General features: G+C 35.6%; 2 protein-coding genes across 2 annotated transcripts; both read right to left on the reverse strand.

Moving 5' to 3' along the window:
- Positions 1-733: 733 nt before the first annotated feature.
- LOC106069701 (uncharacterized) lies at positions 734-7,985 on the reverse strand. Its single transcript, XM_056010814.1, has 2 exons — positions 7,901-7,985; positions 734-2,512 (listed from the first exon to the last, which is right to left on the reverse strand). Exon 2 carries the CDS (start codon positions 2,482-2,484, stop codon positions 772-774), a length of 1,713 nt encoding a protein of 570 aa, XP_055866789.1. The 5' UTR covers positions 2,485-2,512; positions 7,901-7,985; the 3' UTR covers positions 734-771.
- Positions 7,986-15,465: 7,480 nt separating this feature from the next.
- On the reverse strand, positions 15,466-17,287 carry LOC106060973 (uncharacterized). Its single transcript, XM_013219007.2, has one exon. The coding sequence runs from the start codon at positions 17,260-17,262 to the stop codon at positions 15,541-15,543; it is 1,722 nt and encodes a 573-aa protein (XP_013074461.2). The 5' UTR covers positions 17,263-17,287; the 3' UTR covers positions 15,466-15,540.
- Positions 17,288-26,727: the final 9,440 nt, after the last annotated feature.

Genomic DNA, 26,727 nt, shown 5'->3' on the forward strand with positions numbered 1-26,727 from the left:
ACTTTCATTTCGGGGGGGGGGGGGGGTTGAACCCTAAACACCCCCCCTGGCTACGCCCATGAGGAGGCATTATTGAGCAGAAAGATGGAATTCTGCAATTGATGGGCTTAAGTGTTTTTCGCGTACTCTATTATAATGGGTTGCGGGCTGCTTTGGTTGTAGGATGAAAGAGACACAAAGGAAAAGAGGGCTAGAAAATTGTGTTAGGGGTGAGGGAGCGATGTAACGTGGGACTTTTTATCTAAATAAACATATATACCAATTATTTCAACAGTAGCTTAGCACGGGTATCAGCTATACCCACATACATACAGTATAGTATACATGTAAAATGACTTGTCGTTATGCATATCCAGATGTATGAACTTTCATATTCATACTTTTATTTCTCTAAGTTATCATTTTTAAGTATACATATATACCATATACATATATATAGTGCGACCCATCATTCCAAAATAAAACAAATTATGCGGCTCTCCATAGAAAAAAAATGTCCACCCCTGGACTAAGGGATAGGTTAAGTTGAAGAGTGAATATTTTTTTTTAAGTAATAAAAAACAGCTACCATCTTTAAAAAGAAATGAATGTTTTCCTGTTCAACTAAAATTTATTAAGTTTTGATCTTATAGATAACTATTTCTAAGTGTCTTTAATGTACAGAAAAGAAGCAACAAATGAAAACAAAAATCTCAGAATTATTATTTTATTTTAAGCATTATTGTGACTTATTACAAAATGCTCTAAATTTCTAAAACACTGGATCTAGACTTAAACATTTCTGACTGGAATCTGAATAGGTTCAAAAGGCTCATTGTTCTTTAATTCAACCTTGGGGTACTCCACACTAGCTGGTTTATCAGCAGGACCGGATGTCGCAATATAAGTTGTACTATTGCTTGCAGGTACTTCATCACCAGATACATCACGACGACTTAATGGAATTTTCTCCCATTCAACATTGATGTATGTGCCTTCAACTTTCTCCAGCTTGCCAGTCAAAGTAAACTGATACTGAGGTTCATCCGTGAGTCTGTTAATCACGTGACGTGCATTGGGGAACTTCTGGAATAACATTCCCCACATCCAGGGACCTTCGTTTCTATCACTTTGTTTTTTTAGTGCTTCGTAAAATGGAACGGAGGCGTCTCCGAAACGATAATTGAAGGTGGGTCTATTTCTGTTAGTTCTATACATTTGATGGAAGTTACCATCGCCGTCTTCCCATCTCAAGAATCCTTTCATTTCTGTAGAAAATTTGGTCGTTACTACAGCAGTGTAAGGTATGGTAGTTCTACTCTTGCTCAGGATTACCCGGTACTTAGCTCCTTCCATTGGTCCTAGTTCAATCTTAGATGTTTTGGTGAAACCCGCAGTTTGAGAAATACTCTGCTCATTGGTAGTGGTCGTTGAAGATTCATATTTAAATGTATAAGAAGTACCCCCACTGACTATTCCGATATCAAAGTTAAGTGATATTCCCAGTTCGTGACTGTTGGTAAATGTACTTGTGGTAGTATGAGTGATAGTATCTTGGATTGTTTTGGATCTTTCAATAGACTCAGTCACAGGGGAAGAAGCTTTGTTGTAGATTACTCCTGAGTCAACAGTTTCTGGTTGAAGATCTTCAATAACACTTTGTCCATAAACAATTTCTTTGACGCCAAATCCCCAATTATCAAAAAACAAATTAAGTCTTTCCCCATTTTTATCACCGTCACAACGTGAGTCCCAAAAAAGGGTTGTAGCAGCTGCCCACGTGTTCCCATTTCTGATGAAATCTTCCCCAACAGCCAACCCTCTGCATCCATAACACCAGCCATAACCCAAGAAATGAGCTAAATTAGCCATATTCCACAAAGTCGTGTCCATGATACGTGTCTGGATTCTACTTTTCTCGTCCATGTCTAGAGGTTTAGCTGCTGGGGTACAACATCGAATTTTTTTCAGAAAGTAAAGATCGTCTCCATCAGCTCGGTAGATTCCAGTTAGCCAATGTCCGCCTGGACAATAGCAAAACCCTTTTTGACTCATACAAGCGCTTGTGTCAACATCTATACAGCTTCCATAATCCAGTGGGTGATTAGCTGGTTTAGTGCACCTTGCTGCCTCGAGATGATTAAGGTAGCCTTTGTAGGGCGACCATATGTCTCTTGATCTGTATAAACCTTGAAGAAAGTAACCTACGCGACAAAAGGCCCAACTGTAATCATAGTCTAAGTCGTATGTCCAGTCCTCGTAGACCACCTGCTGGTCCACGTTCCTCCAAGGATCTCCCAATGGGCAACACTGAGCACCATCTAAAAGAGAGAGATCGTCATCGTCCGAGTATTTGTCATGTCTGTACAGTGCATGGATGTAATCATTAATTTCATTGCATTTGGATTGTCCTAGGTCATTAAAACTGTACTGCCAAGATGTAAAGGAGCATTGAGATTGGACATAGTGCATCACAGAGACAGCAACTAAGATTTGCAAAAGCATTTTCTTCTTACTGGTTCAGGCTTTGTATCTGTAATAATAAATATATATATTTATATATATATAAAAGATTTTAATTTTTTAATATGAATATAGTACAATAGCTAACTTATCACAAATAGCTTTGGACGAAATCATGCTCAAATTTAACCTTTTATTACTTACCATGTAAACAGAACAACTAAGGCAATTTCAAGATCAAAACCACAGAGGTTAAAGTTCCCAAAAACGATTTTTTAAATTCTCAGTTTCATCCCAATATGTTTTTTTTAAATCCGACATTTTAAAAGTAGACATTTGTTCAAGAAGTATTTAAACTGTGTAACTTTCTATAACACACTTGGACGCTAAACTCGCTAATTAACTCTTTCTCTCCGTAATTATTTAACACATTATGGCGGAATCAACGCTGGTAGCGTCAGTTAGGAGAGAAAGAATTAAGAAATCTTATATTTAAAAAAGTTTTCTTTTTCTTTCTTTTTTTCATTCATTCATTATGGTATTGAAAATAATTATTATTCACAAGTCATCATATCGATGAAATGTTTAGGGCTAGCAACTGCAGATCCGAGTTTGAGTTGATGGCAGTGCCTTAACTGTTCCGATCCCGCTTGCAAGTATTTCGATTTAGTGGTGAGGATCGGAGCAATGGCTATTTTTTATCTCTGTGCTTGAGGAGGGATAGCAGAGAAGTGATGCTAGAATTCACAGGTTCAGAGGTTAAAAGTGAGTGAATTAGAAGAGAATAAGTTTTATAAAAAATCTTAAATAAATAGAAAACAACAAAAGAGCTCCGCGCGTAAAACTATATCTCTCAATTATGTAGACTTTATTTCCTTTATTCTATATCAAACAAATGAATAAGTACCAATAATTAATTGACTAATTTGTAAGTTTTTTAATTGACTAATCCCTTGTCTATGCCAATGAGTGATTGTGCAAAGTTTTAACTTGATTTGAGAATGGGTGTTGGAGAATAAACGTGTTCAATTATATAAGGGGATGAATCCCTACATATTTAACCGGGTAACTGATGGATTAATTGCACCAGTGGCAAAACTCTCCAAGCGCGTGTGGGAAAATATCAACTTGACTACCGCAAACAAAATCCTAGTCTACCATGCCTGCGTTCTGAGCACACTACTTTATGGCAGTGAGAGCTGGGCAACTTACATGCGTCAAGAACACAGATTAAATAGCTTCCACCTACGCTGCCTGAGAAACATACTGTGCATCTCTTGGAAGGATCATGTCACCAACCGGTACGTTCTGAGACTGATTAATATGCACAGCATCTATGCTCTCTTGACACAGAGAAGACAACACTGGCTCGGACATGTCACCCACAGGCCAGATGGAAGAATCCCTAAAGACATCCTATACGCTACACTTGCGGAGGAGGTCAGACCCAAGGGCCGCCCAAATCTAACTGACAGAGATGTCTGCAAGCGAGACATGAGAACCAAAGGCATCAACAAAAGTAGGTGGGAGGAGACAGCCCAAGATAGACTGTGAGTGCTGGTGCGAACCTTGTAGAGAGAAAAAGAAGCGGAGAGAAAGAAAAAGAAAGCTGCCATGTTAGCTATTCATAAAGCAGATGCTTATACATTCACAAACTGTGGCGAATTCTGCCGCTCCTTAATTATTGGCTTGTTCAGTCAATCCAGATTCTGCTCCATCTCATGACGAAACCAAAATCAGTGAGTCATCTGGGCGCATCCAATGTCTTCCAAGACAGAAGGAGCCATATATAATTTTTCGTGTTGGTATAAAACAAAAAAAAAAAATTAAATTAACAATAACTAATTAGTTATTTTTCTTTTATTGATTCATGCTTTGTCTATGCAAATGAATAATTGTGCAAAATTTCAACTTGATCCGAGAATGGATGTGGGAAAAATAACGTGAATAAACTTTTTACCAGACAGACAGAGTGAGTTGATATAAGCTTTGTAATGACTATCATTGTTTAACATGCGTATGTTTACTTATGTCATTGTCACACTCCCGGAGAGTAATTTCCGTCCACGTGTAGCTCAGGTAAAGGTGGCATTGACCATTTTTCGTTTGGCTCGTTTTTCTTTCAGAGTAGAGACCAATCTTGTTTCAGAGAAGAGACCAATCTTGTTTCAGAGAAGAGACCAATCTTGTTTCAGAGTAAAGACCAATCTTGTTTCAGAGAAAAGACCAATCTTGTTTCAGAGGAGAGACCAATCTTGTATCAGAGAAGAGACCAATCTTGTTTCAGAGAAGAAACCAATCTTGTTTCAGAGTAAAGACCAATCTTGTTTCAGAGAAGAGCCCAATCTTGTTTCAGAGGAGAGACCAATCTTGTATCAGAGAAGAGACCAATCTTGTTTCAGAGAAGAAACCAATCTTGTTTCAGAGTAAAGACCAATCTTGTTTCAGAGAAGAGCCCAATCTTGTTTCAGAGAAGAGACTAATCTTGTTTCAAAGAAGAGACCAATCTTGTTTCAGAGAAGAGACCAATCTTGTTTCAGAGAAGAGACCAATCTTGTTTCAGAGAAGAGACCAATCTTGTTTCAGAGTAAAGACCATTCTTGTTTCAGAGAAGAGCCCAATCTTGTTTCAGAGAAGAGACTAATCTTGTTTCAGAGAAGAGACCAATCTTGTTTCAGAGAAGAGGCCAATCTTGTTTCAGAGAAGAGACCAATCTTGTTTCAGAGAAGAGACTAATCTTGTTTCAGAGAAGACACCAATCTTGTTTCAGAGAAGAGACCAATATTTTTTCAGAGAAGAGGCCAATCTTGTTTCAGAGAAGAGACCAATCTTGTTTCAGAGAAGAGGCCAATCTTGTATCAGAGAAGAGACCAATCTTGTTTCAGAGAAGAGATCAATCTTGTTTCAGAGTAAAGACTAATCTTGTTTCAGAGAAGAGCCCAATCTTGTTTCAGAGAAGAGACTAATCTTGTTTCAGAGAAGAGACCAATCTTGTTTCAGAGAAGAGGCCAATCTTGTTTCAGAGAAGAGACCAATCTTGTTTCAGAGAAGAGACTAATCTTGTTTCAGAGAAGAGACAAATCTTGTTTCAGAGAAGAGACCAATATTTTTTCAGAGAAGAGGCCAATCTTGTTTCAGAGAAGAGACCAATCTTGTTTCAGAGTAAAGACCAATCTTGTTTCAGAGTAGAGACCAATCTTGTTTCAGAGTAGAGACCAATCTTGTTTCAGAGAAGAGACTAATAATCTTGTTTCAGAGAAGAGACCAATCTTTTTTCAGAGAAGAGGCCAATCTTGTTTCAGAGAAGAGACCAATCTTGTTTTAGAGAAGAGGCCAATCTATTTTTAGAGAAGAGGCCAATCTTGTTTCAGAGAAGAGTCCATCTTGTTTCAGAAAAGAGGCCAATCTTGTTTTAGAGAAGAGACCAATCTTGTTTCAGAGAAGAGACCAATCTTGTTTTAGAGAAGAGACCAATCTTGTTTCAGAGAGAGGCCAATCTTGTTTCAGAGAAGAGACCAATCTTGTTTCAGAGAAAAGACCAATCTTGTTTCAGAGGAGAGACCAATCTTGTTTCAGAGAAGAGGCCAATCTTGTTTCAGAGAAGAGTCCATCCTGTTTCAGAAAAGAGGCCAATCTTGTTTCAGAGAAGAGCCCAATCTTGTTTCAGAGAAGAGGTTAATCTCTTTTCAGAGAAGAGGCCAATCTTGTTTCAGAGAAGAGACTAATATTGTTTCAGAGAAGAGACCAATCTTGTTTCAGAGAAGAGACCAATCTTGTTTCAGAGAAGAAACCAATCTTGTTGATTTAGAGTCTGTTACGGTCGTAGCGCAGCATGGTGTGATTCAATAGTTTGAGCGATGCTTTATTATTATTGTTGCAGAAGGTGTATACACTAATTCGGATAAAAGGAACTAGTGAAATAGGATAGCAGTACAATCATCATATCATTGATTGAAATCTAAATAGTTATTGTGGTGTTCGCTTTTCAATTATAAATATGGATTGTGAATTGTTAGTTGAGATTATTAGTATTTTTAAACAAAAATTTGGTTTGTAGGTTTATAATGTAATTCTTAGTTATGAAGTAGTTTATTAGTTTTTATAAAGATTGTTAAAATTATTGATAGCGCAGGAAATGGAAAGAATAGAAATATTATTGAAAGTGTTATATACTGATGTTTGAGAAATGATATGTATTTGTTGGACCTTATTTGGTTGACCATTTAAGGCAATGCTAATTTATTTGAAATATTGCTACATAGGAAGTGGTAGGTTAGATGTTCTTTGATGGGCGTTCGATATATATCGAACTTGTCCGACAGGGATGGTGTTACGGTCGTAGCGCAGCATGGTTTGAATGACAAATGGTGCAAATTGGTTTTTGAATGGAAGGGAGGTTAAAAATAGTAAGCCGGAAAATATGGACATGGAGTGAATTGAAAATATTAGGATGATATTAATATGATATTTGAAAGAATATTTAAGTGATTTTAAATTAAAACTTGAGAGTGTCTTCTTATTTTGAAGAGTCTTGTGCCTTAGTCTGTGCCAATTATTCTTAGTTCTAAATATCTCTTTCCACATAAACGTAGTCTAGGGAAATGCCTTTACAGTAATCAACATCGGCTTTGTAAAACACAAACCCTATACATTTTGGTCTTAGTTGTGAGTGTCCCGTTTTCCCCAAACGCTTAATCGAAATCAGTTTTAAACGTTGTAACAACGTCCCACAATGAGGTCTTTAATAACCATGCGATTGTACATCATCTGTTTCTGTGGCCCACGGTTGACGATAGTGTCATGTGGCCATCATAACTTCTAAGGGCCTTGACTTTCCCACCAATTAATTTCAGGTACCACCTGACTTGGACAGTGCATGCGTCGTAATGATTGGCCTTTTTTTTTTCATCATACGAAGAGTTGCAGAGTGAGATGACTGTCTTTCAAACACTACAATGCAACAGACGATCATATTAAATAATATTATCTAGTGTGATGTTTGGCGCTTCCGCCGTGTCGAATGCAAACAAACCAAACGGAAGTGACAATCAACGAAATGTTGAATCCACTAACACCGGCGCAAGGCCGAACAATTAATAAAAGTCAGTCGACGCTGATACTGAATATCGCGCAAGTTTAATAACAAAGAAGGGAACTGTCGAATGTCAGCTACGTTTATAAAATGTTACTTATTTTTTTACAATCACGTGAAGGCCGTCTGTTTATGTTGACATCTATTTCGTTCTGACTCTAAAACCCTATCCTTGTTTTAATAGTCACGTCATTGTCACTAAGTCAAAACTTTCCCTATTTGCGAAACAAAAAATTAATTCCTAATCGTGCCATTACAGTAACTACACTCATTAATATACAATCTACATTCTATGTAATAAAACTAACAAATTTATGTTCATTAACTATGTATACCTATGTGAATATTTTAAGCATTCCAACTGACCTTTTGTATTGCGATTACTGTTAAGGTATAACGTCTTTGACTTTTACCTTAGAGTGAAGAGCAAATAATCTCTCTTGCAAGATCTACACTTTATATATTGTACTGTAATAGAGATTCGTTGGGGAATACGTGCACTATTTATTAAACAACGTATCAGGTTTCTGTTGAGCGGCGTGGAAAATTTTTGACTTGGGTAACACCATAACAGAACATGGACTTTTAGATAAGCTGATAGCCATCTGTAGCATCATGAAAGGTGGTGCATAGGTCAACTGTGGTACCACGATTTGTAATTAATTTCGACGAACTCACCCCATCTCCTTTAAAAACACTTTGTCGTTTTACTGTTTTACTGTTTCACGGTTTCACTGTTTCAATTTTTACTGTTTCAATGTTTTGCCGTTTTACTGTTCTACTATTTCACTGTTTTACTAATTTCCTGTTTCGCTGTTTAACTGTTTTACTAGTTTTAGTGTTTCGCTGAGTTTCTGTTTCACTGTTATAGTAAAAGTAAAAAAAAAAAACAAGTCTTATACACATTTTAATTGTATTAATTAGTTTGGATCAGACGTGCAATTTAATTTTTAATAAAACTAGAGTTCTAGACTAATAATAATAGATTGTTCTAATACAAATATTTTTAACAATTGTTTTCGTTTGACGATATTTCAAGCTTTTCTCTTTCTCAATATGCTATGATCCTATCACTTACCTGGACCAGTTGTGAAAAAAGGTGGGGTATTTTAAAGGATTTATTTTTAAAAATCAAAATACAAATACTTAAAAAAAAAAAGCGAAGGAAAAGCTTACAATAAATGTAGTTGTATCAATTAGTTGTAATTAAATTAATGACAGATATAGATTCTATACTAACAACATTGAATTAGCGTGATTACAAAATATTTTTACCTTTTCATTTTCTCTTAGCGCTATTTCATGTTTTCAGCTTTCTAAATACGCTATGAATCTTTTACTAGTCTAGACAAGTTGGAAATAGGTTAGCGTTAGGGGTTATCTCGGTGATCGCTTCTTAAATGTATTTATAAAAAAAAAATTTAGTGACCTGAATTCTTCTAAGGCCTCCCCAGCCTCCTGAAGTCTAAATGGTAACCATTGTGCCAGGGAGCTGAGTATGTTGATATATTTTATAGTTATTTATAAGCCTTTCTTTTCTTTCTTCAAATAATAAAGGGGACTAATTCAACTTATACCACCTAATCAGTTTAAGTAAAATTTCTTACCCAATTATTAATTACCAATAGTTAATTAACTAATTTTTATTTTTTTTTAATTCTTGTGTGGCTAGGTAAAAGAAAAAAAAGTTAAGTTTGATCCGATATTTGGTATGAGAAAATTAACATATACAACTTTTTACCAGACAGACAGACAGTTTATATAAACTTTAAAAAAATGAAATAAAACAAAACAAAACTACTGTATGCGTAGGCCAATAGTAGGCTACTGTAAATAAATCTACTTATTTGTCTCCACTTTTGCAAGCAACCAGCTTACTGTGTTACCTCATTCTTTAAACTTTAAAAGATCGATTTTTTTCTTGCCTATGGAGCCTGGAAGGCAAAAGGGCGTGATATATAGAAGATAGAGGAATATGGAGAGAATGCGTTGGGAGTACCTCATTAGTATAAGTAAATGTGGGCGGCACTGTGAAAATCGCTGTGTTTACTTGTTTGATAGTTATAACTTTTTGCATATTTACTTATCCCCAACTAATGTCAGGTACCCATTAGAGCTGGGTGGACTCGAGGCGCCCAATGATCCCGAAACTAAAAATCCAAGTCTTCACCAGCATTTGAACCAGTAACCCCGGGTTTGGAAGCCAAGTGCCTTACCGCTTAGTCACTGTGCCTCATATTATAATGAATAAACACTAGAAAAGTAAATAATACTATTCACAAAGAGATAAATTTCTTTAATTTGAAATACAATAATTAGCAAAGATTTAATTAGACAAAATGTAATTACAAATCGTATGTGATTAAACATAAAACTTCGGTAATACCCATCAGTTAGTTATATTATGATTTTATAACATTATCAAAATAGCGAGGTTTCTTGGGCTTAAGAACAAAAATAAGTTTCCAGTGGTAGTGGTAGCCCCCCCCCCCCCAATGGTGGGGGAATTGTAAAAAGGGTTGGCCGAGCTGAAAAAAAAATGAGAACCGCTGCCTTAATCAGGATTGCGCCCCGCAGAGAAAACTCCGGTGCTGCTACGAAGTGATTAAAACAACAAGGAAGGCACCTGTTACGGGTTACAAGTCAGACGTGATTAGCTTAATGTATAAACACCATGGTTTGCCTCAGACGATAGGAGAGGTGTTCGCGCTTCACTGATCAGCCACCATCAGCCTCGACCTGGGCAGCCTGGTGCTCATGCGCTGATCCACCGTACCCTGCCATTTCGTAAAGACGCCTAGAGCTTAGACACCTAGAGCTTAGACACCTAGAGCTTAGACACCTAGAGCTTAGATTAAAAAGAAAAGCAGGCTGTAAACTGACACGAAGAAAATAAAAAGAAGAAATATTCAATGAACAGGAAAATCTCTGTCATGTGACTGGCTCCATGGAATGTCAGGACAATGTGACCTGTTTCTCGCAGATGACCTACGGTCGGTTGACGACGCAAAGAAAAAAGGCAGTCATAAACACTCACTACAAAAGACTACACATCACAATGCGTCATGACGTCATGCTCCAAGAGGCAGATTATACTTTCTTTTGGAAAGGAAAATAACAGATTAAGAGGAGTCGACTTGGACTGGGCGAAAATTTACTTTCAGTTATAATTCCTCCGTTGTTGGTTGGGAGCGCCTACCATTAACTGGAATAATAAAACCTCAGGAAATCTCAACCTATTCACTATGCCCCATCAGTGTAAATCACGAAGATCAGTTCAACGAAAATTATGTGCGTCTGGGTGGCGAAAAAAGAACGCTTGAATAGCTTGGCTATTTATCTACGAAGCTCAAGTTTCAACACAATTCAACTTTTTCTTAATTAATTTTATTTGTTTTACCACAAATTAAGTGCTACAACGACAGTTAAATTATAAATAACTAGTCGACCGGCGGCGTAGCTATTTTGCAGGGCCAACCTTAGGCAACTGCAACCTATGCGACCGCAGTGGGCCCCGCACTTTTTTAGGACCCGCGCTAATTTTAGGTGTATCAATTATTAAATTAAACCATTTTATAACTTATAACAGATTTCCCGCGGCCTCCTGTCGATTTAACAGGAGGTCCTGGAAATCTCCTGAAATTGCAAAATATACGAAAACGTCCTGGAAATATCCTTTTATCCTTTGATCTTTTCATTGTGTCCAAACTCTTGAGCATGCTCTGTCGCTTCGATAGTTACTACAGAGTAGATTACTCCCCCCTTTTTTAACTTGAGGTAGAAATAAAAAATAAAAAGAGTGATATTGCAACAGTCCTGCCCTGCTATGTTGTGACTACGTGTTCTCCCCCCCCCCTCTTGTTTTCTCGTGGACTATCCGCAGAGTGATCTTTCCTTTACTCCTTACTACTCGTTTAAACTGTTGAGGGAAGAAGAGAATTATATATATAGATAATAAGGTTTGTCTTCGAGTCAGAAGATTAATAAGCTGCGACCTACATATTTTGACAACCAGCGCAGACGTAACCATTTTCCGCCAACAAAGTCTGTTCTCGGAAGTGGATTTTCTTTTGGCCTTAAATGTATATCCCGCGGCCTGTGTAACTGATTTCCAGCTGTCTCTTTCTGAGGCCGCCTGCAGCTCTCTTCTATGTCAGCTAAGTAAAGTTGGCGTCTTAGCTGGTCTTTAAAGCGTTTCCGTGGGGCACCACTTTTCATCTCAGCGCAAAGGACTGCTTTTATACATTAAATAAATAATAACAAAATACAAATAATCAACATACGCGAGATAATAAAAAAAAGAGAGATAATAATTTAAGTGGTAATATAAATTATAAACAACAATAATAATAATATAAACAATGATACCGTAACTATGAGATCACACAAATCAAAAACAGTGAAACTGTTCAGTTGCATACACTACGGTCAACATCTTATTCTTTATCAGTGCATTTCTGCACTCTATTTCTGTCAATAATCTTGACGTATTAGCATTAGGTATGCAAAGTAATCCTTTAGAAGAAGTTTACAGTGAAGAGTGATTGGTTTTTCAGGGTAAAGGTTGGCAGAACTGGAGCTTCACTGAGAGTCTTCTTTTATTATATGGAAAGCATTTTCTTGCTCCGCATTGAACTGACTCAATACTTCTTTCATTTTACATGGTTTATAATCACACATAAAGTTACAATGAAAATACAGTTTATTAAAAAAAAAATTAAAAAAAAAAGAACTGCTCCAGTCACTCAGAAAGTCGCGCCCCCTTTAAAGTACCCCTCGCAGCTCTAGGGAACGTGCTCATACAGTATATCATAATAATTCTGTTTCCTACATAGATCCCGCTCAATAGCAAGAATTAATGAATGTTTCAATCTATCTTTGAGAATTGTTAACCTCAAGTAATTCTTCATTAGTTTGAGGAGCGAAAAGTTTTTTTCACCAGATTACACAATTAAGGCTAACTCATAATGCCGTTTTTAGGATTGGCGTTTTTCATATTGAATGACGCCCAAAATGACAATTTTTGTCTATAAATTACGTATATTTTGAGGACATTTTCGTATCTTTAGCAATTTCGGGAGATTTCCAGGAGCTCCTGGTAAATCGACAGGAGGGCGCGGGAATTTTAAGATATAAAAAGGTTTAATTTAATAATTTATACACCTTGAATTAGTGCGGGTCCTATGAAAGTGCGGTCCTATAAAGTGCGGGGCCCTCTGCGGTCGCATAGGTTGCAGTAGCCTAAGGCCGGCCCTGCAAAATAGCGGCGTATGCTACGCCACCGGTCGACTAGTAAATATATATTTTATAAAATTTAAGGAGAGTTCAATCAATTTTACTTTTAAAGTCACCCATTCGGCAGTCCCACCAGCCCAGTTTTTTTTGAGGGTATGGAGGGGGGGGGGGGGGGCGCTGGAAGAGTCAAGGGAAATAATTTTTCTTTTCTTAAATACTTCATGTAAGTCTTGGTAGATTCCCTTTCATTAAGAAATGTTGTAATCCGTGTTGTATATGATATCGTATACTAAAGCCTTGTTTCTGATCCTGGAATAATACAATTAGGTAATTCGTTTTTGCAACAATTTGCAAAGCAAAGACAGTTTTTTTTATTTGTAGTTGTCGTGAAAGATTCATATTTAAATGTATAACAATCAAGAGTAAATACCTTAAAACCAAAGTCAAGTGATATACATAGTTTTGTGACTTTTATTAGATGTACAGGTTGCTGTATGGGTGATAGTATCTTGGATTGTATTATATCTTTCAATAGAGTCAGTCGCAAGGGAAGAAGCTCTGTTGTAAATTACTCCGGAGCCACAGTTTTTGGTTGAAGCTCCTCAACGAAACATTCTACGAAAATAATGTCCATGACAGCGAGTCCCCCAGTTATTAAAAAACTAAATTGAGTCTTTTTATCACCCTTACAACTTCTGCCCCACGGCAGCCTTAACCTAAATAATGAGCTTAATTAGCGATGTTCCACAAAGTCGTGTCCTTGATATGTGTCGGCTGTGATGATTTCTGTTTCTGTTAAGAATCATCTTGAGGGAGACTTATTAAACGTATTGACTTATAATCTTAACAATATTAAACTTTTTAGCAACACAACTTCAACTGATATAACTCATCATTTAAACAACTTAACGATACAACTTTAACTAGTGGACCTGCAACTCATTACAACGCCAAGGTAGTTATTCTGCAGGGACCCAAACTAACCAGCTTTCCCATAATTTATACTTTTTTTTTAAACCGTACTTTCCAGAATCCTAGAAACGTCAATCCTAAATATTTTATTAATTGTGATCTTCTAGAAACTGACGTATGCGACTTTTTCCCCTGACCTCTTTCCCTGATTGGATGATTATAATTAACGCGTGTTTGCTCTGCGTCTTCTATGACCTGACCCCAGCTTCTAGAAACTGGTCGAATTAGGTCACAGTATCGATTCGTGACATCTGGATTTTACTTAGCTCGTCCATTTTTAGAGATCTGGCGTACAGCATTGAAATTTGTTTTTCAAAACGAAAAGATCATGTCTGTCAGCTCGATAAATTCCAGTCAGAAAATGTTCATCTGGACACGAGCGTTGACCCCTTCGACTCATACAAGAGCTTATATCGACTTCTGTACAACTCCCATAATTCAGTGGGTGATTGGCGGGTTTCATGCACCTTGCAACCTCGAGATAAGCTTTGGTCTTTGGTTTCGGCCTGTACAAACCTCGAAGGAAGTAGACTGCTGGACAATAAGCCCACCTTTGATCGAGGTCTAAAGTGGTTGTCCAGTCTTATTAAACCACCTGCTATTTCTCGTCCCATGGTGGAGGGGTCGACAACATTTGACATCTTCTAAGCTAGAGATAGGGTCGTCCCATGGTGGAGGGGTCGACAACATTTGACATCTTCTAAGCTAGAGATAGGGTCGTCCCATGGTGGAGGGGTCGACAACATTTGACATCTTCTAAGCTAGAGATAGGGTCGTCCCATGGTGGAGGGGTCGACAACATTTGACATCTTCTAAGCTAGAGATAGGGTCGTCCCTCCCCGTCATCTAGAGTCTAGTGCATTGATGTCAAAATTGATCTGGTCACATTTGGACGGTCCAGGTAAATCAAAACTGTGTCCCCCAAGATGAATAGGTGCATTGAGATCTGACATAATGCATGCAAGAGACACCACAAAGATTTGTAGGAACATTTCCTGGTAGTTTGACATAATATCAGCAAATAAAAATAAAATGTATACAATTGTATTGCATTTTAAATTTATAAAAAACCGAATTTATTCACCTTCACCTTTACCTTCACCTATCCTTTTGTCAGTTGAACCTTTGGGGCTCCACACATGATCTGTCTACCGTCTTTCTTTATTTCTCAAAGTCTTTGGCCTCTTTGGGTATCTCTTTCAATGACAGGTCCGTCCATTCTTTGAATTAAAAGCTTATTGTAACTCATTCACCGTGTTATCGTACACGTTATCTCTCTCACTTCTCATTCTCAGATGAAGTTGAAACTTTGTACAATTATTCATTGTTTCTAACAAAACATGATTCAATTTAGAAAAAAACAACAGCTAATTAATAAATTCATTAATGGTGATTAATTGTTTTTGCCCGATATTCAAAAGGGACATATATCTTACAGTATTGAGAGATAGGTTTGTAAATGAACAGTTAAAAGGTTGTTTTTTTTTAAAGTATTTTTTGTATATTTTCGTTGGTCTGTGTTTCCATCCCTTTCTCTGCATCTTCTTTTTTTCCTGGTAGTTCTCCAAGGAAAGGTCTTTGTGAGTCTATGTTGTAAAATACAGGTGGTATATTTAAAACAAAATGAATGTTTTCTTGTTCAAATAGAATTTATTCAGTTTTTAGAGAAAACTATTTCTAAGTGTTTTTAATGTACAGAAAAGAAACAGCAAATGAAAACAAAATCTTAGAATTATTATTTTATTGTAAGCATTATTGCGACTTATAACAAAATGCTCTAAATTTCTAAAACACTGGATCTAGACTTTAATGTTACTGACTGGAATCTGAATAGGCTCAAAAGGCTCCTTGTTCTTTAATTCAACCTTGGGGTATTCCACACTAGCTGGTTTATCAGCAGAACCGGATGTCGCAATGTAAGTTGTAATATTGCTTGCAGGTGCTTCATCACCAGATACATCACGGCGACTTAATGGAATTTTCTCCCATTCAACATCGACATGTGTGCCTTCAACTTTCTCCAGCTTGCCAGTCAAAGTAAACTGGTACTGAGATTCATCCGTGAGTCTGTTAATCACGTGACGTGCATAGGGGAACTTCTGGAATAACATTCCCCACATCCAGGGACCTTCGTTATTATCACTTTGTTTTTTTAGTGCTTCGTAAAATGGAACGGAGGCGTCTCCGAAACGATAACTGAAGGTGGGTCTATCTCTGCTAGTTCTATAAATTTGATGGAAGTTACCATCGCCATCTTCCCATCTCAAGAATCCGTTCATCACTGTAGAAAACTTTGTTGTAACAATTGCAGTGTAGGGCACGGTAGTTCTACTCTTACTTAAGATTACCTTGTATTTGGCTCCTTCCATTGGTCCTAGAGTGATTGAAGATGATTTACTGAATCCATCAGTTTGAGAAAAAGTCTTTCCATTTGTAGTTTGCGTTGAAGATGTATAGCGAAAAGTATAAGATAAACCCGATCTGGCTATTCCAAAAACATCAAAGTTAAGTGAAATGCCCAGATCGTTGTTATTGGTAAATGAACTCGTTGTTGTATGAGTAATACTTTCTACGATGGTTTTAGATCTTGAAATAGACTCAGTCACAGGCTTAGAAGCTCTGTTGTTCAGTTCTCCAGAGTCAATAGTTTCTGGTTGAAGTTTCTCAATGACACTTTCTCCGTAAATTATTTTCTTGACAGCGAATCCCCAGTCACCAAAAACCAAATTGAGTCTTTCTTCACTTTTATCACCCTCACAACTTTTGCCCTTAAAAGGGGTTTTAGCAGCTTCCCATGAGTCACCTATTCTCGTGAAATCTTCACCAACATCTACCCCTCGGCAGCCATAGCACCAGCCATAACCTAAATAATGTGCTAAGTAAGCCATGTTCCACAAAGTCGTGTCCATGATACGTGTCTCGATTTTACTTTTCTCGTCCATTTCTAGAGGTTTGGCTGCTGGTGAGCAGCACCGAATTTTTTTCAAGAAGTAAAGGTCATCTCCGTCAGCACGATAGAGTCCGGTCAGAAAATATCCACCTGGACATGAGCATTGACGCTTCTCACTGATGCAATTTGTTATATCAATGTCACTACACTCTCCATAATTCAGTGGGTGATTGGCTGGTTTTGTGCATCTTGCGCTGTCGAGATTAAAAAGGTAACCTTTGTATCTCGGCCAGCCGGTGTCTGATCTGTATAAACCTTGGAGGAAGTAGCCTACTGGACAAAAAGCCCACTCGTTATCACGGTCTAAAGTGGTCGTCCAGTCCTCATAGACCACTTGCTGTTCCACGTTATTCCATGGAGAGGTTGGTTGGCAGCACTTAACACCTTCTAAGTGAGAGATTGGGTCATCGTCCCAGTCTACATGATTTCTATCCAGTGCATTGATGTAAGAATTGATCTGGTCACACATGGACTGGCCAGTTTTATCAAAACTGAGCGACCAATCTGAATAGGAGCATTGAGATCGTACATAGGGCATCAGGGAAACAACCACAAAGATTTGATAAAGCATCTTTAACTGAAAATTAAAAAAAATAGAAAAAGTAGTTTACGAGAACTAAACGGAACGGACGGACAGACGGACAGACATTTCACACAAAACTAATAGCGTCTTTTCCCCTTTCGGGGGCAGCTAAAAACACTTTTTTATTTTAAGTATAAGTTAGCATTAAAAGATTCTTACATTATGCTATCTGTCCGTAGTTACGTTTTGATCTCAACTTCTAGAAACACTATAAAAATATAATTTAATTCCCTCCCCCGTCTTTTAATGGTTCCATTGAAATTTAACCAAAAAGAGGGATGAGAGATGTTAAGTTAAAAAACATTTATATATATAACGCAGCAAAAAAAAAAGGCGTGACAATTAAGCTCTTTAACAATAGAACTTAACTTTGACACATACACACAGCCGCGAAATTGCAAACAACCCAACTTATTCACAGCTTAATATGGGTATAAAGCTCTACTTTCTGCGATTTGAAAAGAAAAAGCAAGTCTCTTTTTGTTTATTTTTAATAACATAGATCTAAAAATACTACACTTAGGGGCATAAGGCTTACAAAAAAAAATTTTAATTAAAAAATAAATCTAGATCTAAATCAATTTTTATACTATTATAATTAATGGCAAACTTATGCTCTGTATGAAGTCATTAATGATGAAAATTTTTACAATAATTTATATAGCGCTGTCACATCCGATATTTAATGAGTGAACCTCGTATTTGTAAAATAAGGTGTAACGTGTATTTATAGTTTTCTGAAAGAAAACCGTTCTGGTGTTGTATATTAACATATTAAAACATGTTTGTTTCAACGCAATAAAACATTATTAATTCATTATTCAAAAGAGTTCTATTGTACTTACAAAGCATCTTTTAACTTATTCTACCTGTTTCATGGCAGAATTTAAGTCATTGGTTAACATGCATGACTAGATCATGACGCGTAGGAAGTAATCATCTTTTTATTTCAAGTGACGTCTGTATTTTGTAAGATAATCAGAAGAATGTTCTCTGTATAATTATTTGGTATGTTATTATCTTGTAGAAAAAAATGTTTATAAATTTAAGCTTTTACTTGATATTAAAAAATTGCGCTAAAACTTAGTAGATTGATTCATACCTTTTAGCGGCTTCCATAAGGGGAAAAAGCCGCTATTATGTTTGTGCTAAATGTCCGTCAGTATGTCTGTCCGTCTGTCACTCTCAGATCTCGAAAACTATAAGAGATATGAAAAATATGATTTCACCATGCTATGCGGCTTGAAAAGTTTAGGGGCAAAGGCTTCTTTTGGTTTTATAAAAGCAAACAGTTTAAATTATAAAATTAATTATGCAAGCGATTTTTTCATAAAAATACACCAATTCTAAAACAATTACGTAAATGCAAGGGAGGCACTGTTATAATATGCTAACAAAGATGGACAAATTATGTGTATTTTCAGTATCACTAAGACTTATTTTACATTTAATTTTTTTGCTGAAACATAGAAAAAGTTTTTTAATCGGTAAAGAATGTTCCGGATTTAGTTTTGAAAAAGAAATCGACCTACATAACATTATAAATCTTACAAATCGTCGCCAAAATTGTTCCGAGTTTTATTAGAAAAATCTACTAACGCCAAATAAGTGTTTGAAATCCCTCTTCTAACAAATAAAACAAATAATCTTTTTCTCATTTACAAAAATTGGTTGTTTCGGATTTTTATGAAAAACATTTTAGCTCTATTTATTTTAAATGGCACTTCTATCTTATACTACAATAAATTTTCTTGCTTAAACGTTACAAAATCTAATTTTATCTTAATATTATGTTCCGGATTTTTAAGGAAAACAACTTCCTAACACCAAAGTATGGTATGAAAATCTCTCCATAAGGCTATGGTAGATATAATCTTTATACTAGACCATCCCGGGCATGCTACCCTGCCTCATAGTGGCGCCCGGGTGGAAATGATCGTAAGAGGAAACGATTAGGCTAAAGGGTAGCTAAACAAGACTCCCGTGGGGGTGCCTAAGATTGGTGACTTGTTATGAATTTAATGTACGTTGTTTCTATTCCATCAACACTACTAGAATTTGTCCAGTGCCAGTGATTCTCTGAGTTGAAGGAGAATGCGCTCCATAATACATACCAGTATCTTGCTGATAGCTGAAAGTTCATGAATATTATGTTGTCCTTGATTTAATTATTCTGTAAACTACCATTTCTGACGACTTAAGCATTTTTTCTATAATTAAAAAAAAATCTCTTCAGGAAATATTGTGCTTATAGTATTAAGAAATTGAAGATACTATTGTTCTTACTAATATTAATATTTTGGCAAAGATGTAAAATGTTTGTAAAATGTTTTACATAATTCGGATGTTCCTTCAGAGTTGAAGATAGTTTACTTCCTAGTCCAAACCTCCCGCAGGACGACGGGGGATGGGAGCGGGCAGGGTTTGAACCCTCGACCGTCGATAAATCCGAACGACAGTCCAGCGAGCAAACCGCACGACCAGGCAGCCAGATATTTGATAATTTCGTTCATTTTATAATATACATTTATAAATAGTTGTCCAACTTGGAGAATTGTATGCTCAATTATTAAACTTTTTTTGTAAAACTGTAAATGTAAGCTGAATGAAGTTAACTAGTGCACTTCAAAGATTTAAAAATACAATACCGTATGATTTAACGAACATGAGACTTAAAGCTTATTGACTTATTAAAATAGAAAGCACATCATTACTTCATATTCAGTTGTCAATAAAGGATAGCATTATTCAATTTTCAATTTTTAGTTACATTTTCATACTATTAAATTTTATTATTTTAATAATAGCAGCTTTCTCTTTCAGTCAAGCTTAAGGTACACTCCTGTAATAATAATAAGTTAATGTCAATGTAATAATGTTCAGACACTTACAAGTTTAATCATCTATACTTCTAAAAAAAACAACTAATGTTTGTATGTTTCATTTTTTGAAAATTAAATATTTATTAATATAACTATCATTTATAAATAAAACATTCAATGCTCAAGATGACCATTTTAATTTCTGATGTATTCTCATTTCATAAAACAAACAGAATGTTATCCAAAAATTCATCCCTTCATTGTAACTGTAACTGGCTTCATAAAAAATGGAGTGATGACTGGGTAGACAACACATTTGTGTATAAAAAATGCATCAATGACTGCAGTTTATACTGTTCTTTTCCTCATTTTGGAATGTGTGGTCTGAAGATTTCCTGTTGCATTTTGTTTTCATAAGTCAATGACACATAATACTCTAAATGACAAATATCTTCTAATCATTACATCTAATTATTACAATAACACATTTCCATGCTGTTTGTCTAAGTGGAAGTAGATAAAATTTGTTCCTCTATTTGCTGTACAATCTCAAAAATCAAAAGCAGCTGAGAAATAAAAAAAAAAAAAGAAAAGAAATTCAAACTAGTTTAGACATTTTATAAATATATATATTTTGCTAATAAAAATGTAAGACTACTTTAAAACAATGTTACAACAATGGACAGCACCTTTAAAGCTTATTTCGATGCAATCACAAAAAAAATATTTTTACTCTACCATTCGACTTTAGTGATTTAAAAAAAAAATTAAATACATTTTATACATGGAATTAAATATAACATGTACTTAAGGTGATTTTTTACCTACTATTTTACAATGACAAATAAATTAAAGTGATACATGTAGGTTTTTAAAAATTACAACACACAATGTTATTGGAGAAAGTATAAAAAAATCTCACTTGTAGTAGATCCCCTTCAATTGGAAAGTTAGTGACGATCAAATCAGGTTTTTGAAAGTAGTATGCTCCTTTAGTAAAAAAAAAATGAAACATGCATTTTACAAGTTGATCGTTTTAAATAAAATTTCTCTTAAAAGACTTGAGTAGAAAGTAATAGAAATATGATTTTCATTTAGCAATATGCTCACACTAAGCAGAAGTGGTTTTTTACTAATGAAAATTGTCTGTCCAAATAAGCTGTCAGCTTCACAGTTTGACAGTTATTCCTCTAAGACTTTTAGGTATTATCTATCAAGATCTAACAAGGATTGGTTTCGGCCCCCAACACTATTCGGAATTGTTTCGTTTGTACTCTTTTAGCGCCTTTAAAAACCTGGAAGATGGAGTTTATATCCACAGTAGATCGGATGGAAGGTTTCTTAATTAAACTGGCTTGACCAAAACGAGGAGACGACATATCCTGATTAGGGAACTGATGTTTGACGACGATGCAGCTCTCACTACCGTTCGCAATAATGATTACAAAGGCTAGTCAATACTTCGACAGCTGCAGGTCAATAGTTCTGTCTTACAATAAGTCTCACCAAGACAGAAAAAAAGGCATAAAAAGTCACTATTATCATCATCAAACTCCTCTCTTGCAAAAGCCCTGGACAGAAACCCTTCTGTATTGCGTAGTGCATACATGTCACCAATAACTTTAAGAATTTTTGGTTTCCCAGACCTGTTGAGACTAACTTCAGCAAGTCTGGGGCAGTCAAACAGAATCTGAGGCAAGGTTTCCTCTTCTTCCCCGCAGCGGCGGCATCGTGAATCGAAATTAGGCCATAGCCTTGAGAAATATGATCCAACAGCACAGTGGCCTGTCCTGCGCTGTGCTATAATAGCTTGCCATAAAAAGTCACAGAATATGCCTAAAAGTGTGATTCATCCTTTTTCTATTTTATCATTGACATCATATATAGGCCAAACATATTTTTCTTACATTTTTCAACTCGGAGAAAACTTTACATCTAGACTTATTACCTTTACACATAATAGCCTATAGCACTATTTTTAAACTTATAAACGAAAGGTAATTTTAGTCCATTACAGTACGAGCATATAATTATAGTAATAGCAAATAAATGTACCGGGTAATTCTGCTGAATAAGTCTTACTATTTTGGTCTAGGCTATATTTTTGGCTTAACTCTAACTAAAGCTCTCACAAGAACCTTAATTCAATCAATGTCATAAACAAGAAATTAAGAAAATAAGTTATAAAGCTTTACAGTTATAGATCCAAGCTACAAATTGAGTTGTACGCACTTACCTTTGTAACATCTTCTATAACAATTTAGTTTCCGTTCATGATTTGCTGTAAAAGTGTTTATATAAATCTTTGAGAATGGTTTCTTTATATAGTAAAAAAATAAATCTACCGGAAGTCCATTTACCCTGCAACCAAGGACTCCTCTGTGAACGGGACTTATTTAAATTAAAAATTTAGGATTAGTACGCAAAGTTGGCGGTCCAAGTAATGTATAGTAAATGGCTAAAACGTAATAGATTGATACAGACCTTTATTTATTTATTGTTTTGACTATAAATAGTCGCTATTGTTTCTTTCTCGAGAGAGACAGAAAGCAAATTTGTCTAGCAAGATAGAGGCTTAATATATCTCAGCCCGAAGAAACCATCCACAGATAATACGTCAACAATTTTCTATACAACACCATATCAAGTTGTTTTTTTTTAATCCATCGCATCCACTGGCGGATCCAGAATGGGGGATGCATAAGTATTTTAAAAAAATCAGATTTTTCGCTTCCGGAAAAGAAAAAAGTAGCCGTTGCATCAGAACTTTGAATGACCTAAAATATTATGATGTCTAGTTTTCACTATCTTTCCTAGTTTACGAGATCTAAACGAAACTGACGGACGGACGGACAGATATTCCACACAAAACTAATTGCGTCTTCTCCCCTTTCGGGGGGCCGCTCAAAATAAGAACATATCTGATTAAAATATATATATATTCTTTGGGCAGGTACATTAGTACTTAGTTTTTTTCCATTTTTGTTTCAGTTGAATAATTTAAAAAGCTAAATCTGTTAGATGTTGCCTGTCGATATAAATGAATGCTACAATTTAAAAAAAAAATAAATACAGATATTATTGCATAATGTTTCTGAACTATGGAACAAACTTACTAGTTGATAACCTAGTGACTATTGCCAAATTTATGTCAGCAATTTAGTCAGCATCCACCTGTTCTAAAACATGTTTATTTTCAAACATAAAAGCTTGTTCACAGATGTACGTGGACCTAGTCACTACCAAAGATTAGCAGCAAAGCTTTTTTAAAGTGTGGAAATACAGCTTCTAGCAACTCCCGCGAAAGAACTGACTGGAACTTCCCTTTTAGGTCATAATTTTTTGGTGCTAAATCAGCTTCTGCACTAAATGGTGAGCTGAGAATATTGAAAACTGGTTCCAAGTCCTTGACGTCTTAAAATTTGCTTTCAAATTCCACATTCATGGAATCTAAATAAGTCTTGTACTTTTCAACCATTTCATTAGAAATAGTTTCACCTTTCAAAAAAAATGAAATTGATAAAACCTGTTTTCGATTGCTTGCCTGGAGAAACGGGAAAAATATGTTTGAAAAGATTTAATATGAACACACATTTTATGGGCAAACAACCCGTCGCTATACTTCCGATGAAAAACATGAAGCCTGCCCTCCAATTTTATTAGCAATTTTAGAAAAAGTGAAGGAAAATAACATTTTTTTAACTATTAATATTCCATATTATTCTCAATATCTTGCCAATGTTAAGTATGCGGATACTACTGTGGTACCATACATAGGAATGCTTTGTTTCCAAATCTGCATATACTTCGCGGAACTGCCTCCGGTTAAGTCCCCTAGCTCTGATGAATTTGATTAATGAGATAATTTGATCAATAATATGTTTGATATTCAATGCGTCTTTGCACAAAGTTTACCTATTACAGTTCATGGTTGAGATATTGTTCTTTAATTTATAAAAAGCTGTTTTTCTCACTCATAGGACGGGCTCCATCAGTTGTTACACATGCCATCTTGCTCCAAGCCAACCCAACACTTCAACACAGTTCTTCATAGCACTGAATAATTTACTGGCCTGAGTTTGTGTCTTTGACAGATTGTATTGAAATATTGCAATAAGAATAATCTTCGTTTATTTTTAAACTTTTTAAAATGATGTGCAGAGACAATATTTCTTAACCTTTATCATAAGTGATAAGAACAAGAAGTTTAAATAATTTATCGTGATATTTAATATTATTTATGTATTTTTATATGTATAATCTATGGGCACACCTAATTTCTGTAGGTGTCCGGAAGCCGCATAAAACACTCCTGCATAAAACACTCCTACCAAAGTTGGAAGTCCTTCACAAATTACAATTAATATCTTGAACAGTGTTGAAATGTTTTGATTGAAATCAAAATACAAAAGAATCTAAAAAGATGGGAAAAGAATGAGGAGAAAATATGTAATAATAACTTTTGATGGAATCCTGTGCAAAACAAGATTACAAAGAAAGATTATGTTATCACACAAACTCAGAGTCGGCCCTCCATCGATTTAACCAATGGACCAGGAATATTCAAGCCCTAAAGTAATAAAATTTTAAAATTATCATCTGCCGTTATTTTTCACATAAAAGCAAACAGGACAACACGCCGTCTTTGATTAGACTCTTCTAACTCTTCTGGAATAAGTAGAGTAGCGTTAACTGATCACATTAGAATTTAATTTTTTTTTTAAATTTCGGGCACCTCTATTGGTTACCTGACATTAGTTGGGGAAAAGCGGTTGGTCGTTGTGCTGACCACATCACACACTCGTAAACCTTAGGCCACAGAAACAGCTGCCCTATAGAGCAAAAGATCTGAAAAAGATTGGGTTATTGTGTACTATGCTTTTCGCATCAGATTCACTTCTTAATGTGATTGACTGTTTACATAATAAATAAATCTGCACTCCTTAAGCTGTAAGAAGATAAGCTATATTTTAATAATTTATAGATGTGAATTTTGTTCAAATAGTTTAATACATTTAAATCTAAATCTAGATCTACGTCTGTCCTCTATTTAGTCTTATTAAGATTGTTGTCATTCACCAACTTTATGATGACAGCATTTACGAATGAACAGGCTTTACGCAATAAGAAACACTAATGCCAAGACGACAATGTTATTGACTTATGTCGAAATACAAAGAGGCTTTGCTAAAATAGGAGATTATCTTGACAGCATTTGTTTTACTGAGCGTAAGGATATTAAAATCAAGTGGACATGTTCTGTTGTGTATGTGTGTGTACCCAGCTTTAAAAGTTATTGAGAAATCAGTATATGTGAGTAAAGTATGTTCTCTTTCACACCTTGCGATCTATAAGGAGATTATGTTAAGGTCATCTGTTTCTTTGCAAACGGTTAACGAGCAGGGTGACCAGCACAACGACCAACAGCCTTTACTTTCTCAGCTAGGGACAGTTATCGTTAAGGTTATATTAGCCTTAATGTCTCGAACAGAATGTACTCCTAAGAGGTTAAACTACTTGAATAAAATGTTTTTGAAAAATCGAATTTTGGTCATTTTTTCTTTATTTTGACTACCTTTCCCCCGCCCCCATGAAAATACATGAAAAAAAATATATGATTCAAATTTATGTGATTACATAATGATTGATATTGAAACAGAAATTGATGGTCATCATAAGTTTTTAGAGAAAGAAGAAAAAAAGGGGGTAAACATTATTTCTTTTTCTTCTTTAACTACCGAAGAATTTCATATCAACTGTGTCTTTGTGTGTGTGTGGGCGGGGGGGGGGAGAGTCAAGGAAAATAATTCTTTTTTAAATACTTCATGTAAGTCTTGGTAGATTCCCTTTTATTAAGAAATGTGTGTTGTATTTGTTGTTTGCCTTGTTCAGGGCCTGTCCTAGCTATTGCGGGGCCCTATGCGAAACTAATTGCGTGGGGGGCCTAGTCTGGGTGGGAATAAGGATAATAAGTGAAAATTAAGATTTTGTATTAGAAAATAAATTCGGCTTTGCATTTTATTAATTCTTTTCTAAGTACAAAATTGCGATCAAGTTAATTTTACCTTACCAATCTTGCAACCTATGGCATATTTTTATGCCAGTGACTATAAAAGTAAATACGGTATTGGAGCTTCCGGTTATGGGGAACATTTGTCTGAATATTTCATTTTATTACATGAAAGCTGACAATGTCTTTTTTTATCGCGCGTAGGATTGGCGTTTTCCATAATGAATGACACACACAAATGATAATTTTGTCTATTTTTCATGAGATTTTTATGAGTTTTCAGGAAATTTTAATAAGTGCAGGTTATTTCCAGGAATTTTTCGTATATATTTTGCAATTAATAATTACACTATGAAAGCGCCGGGCCCACTGCGACCTCACAGTTGCAGTGGCCTAAGACCGGCCCTGGCCTTGTTTATGATTCTGAAATAATACAATAAGGTAAGTCGTTCTTGGAACAGTAAAGTAATACTAGCACAAATAGATGTATCCGAAGTTGTCGTGGAAGATTCATATTTAAATGATTAAGAAGTATCAAGGATAGAGCTAGAACTGTGGGTGTGGTAGTGTACCCAGTTAGAATCTTTAAGTAGACGTATCTGTATGGGTGTTAGTATCTTG

This window comes from Biomphalaria glabrata, chromosome 14 (genome assembly GCF_947242115.1).
Source record: "Biomphalaria glabrata chromosome 14, xgBioGlab47.1, whole genome shotgun sequence".
Lineage (NCBI taxonomy): Eukaryota > Metazoa > Mollusca > Gastropoda > Planorbidae > Biomphalaria > Biomphalaria glabrata.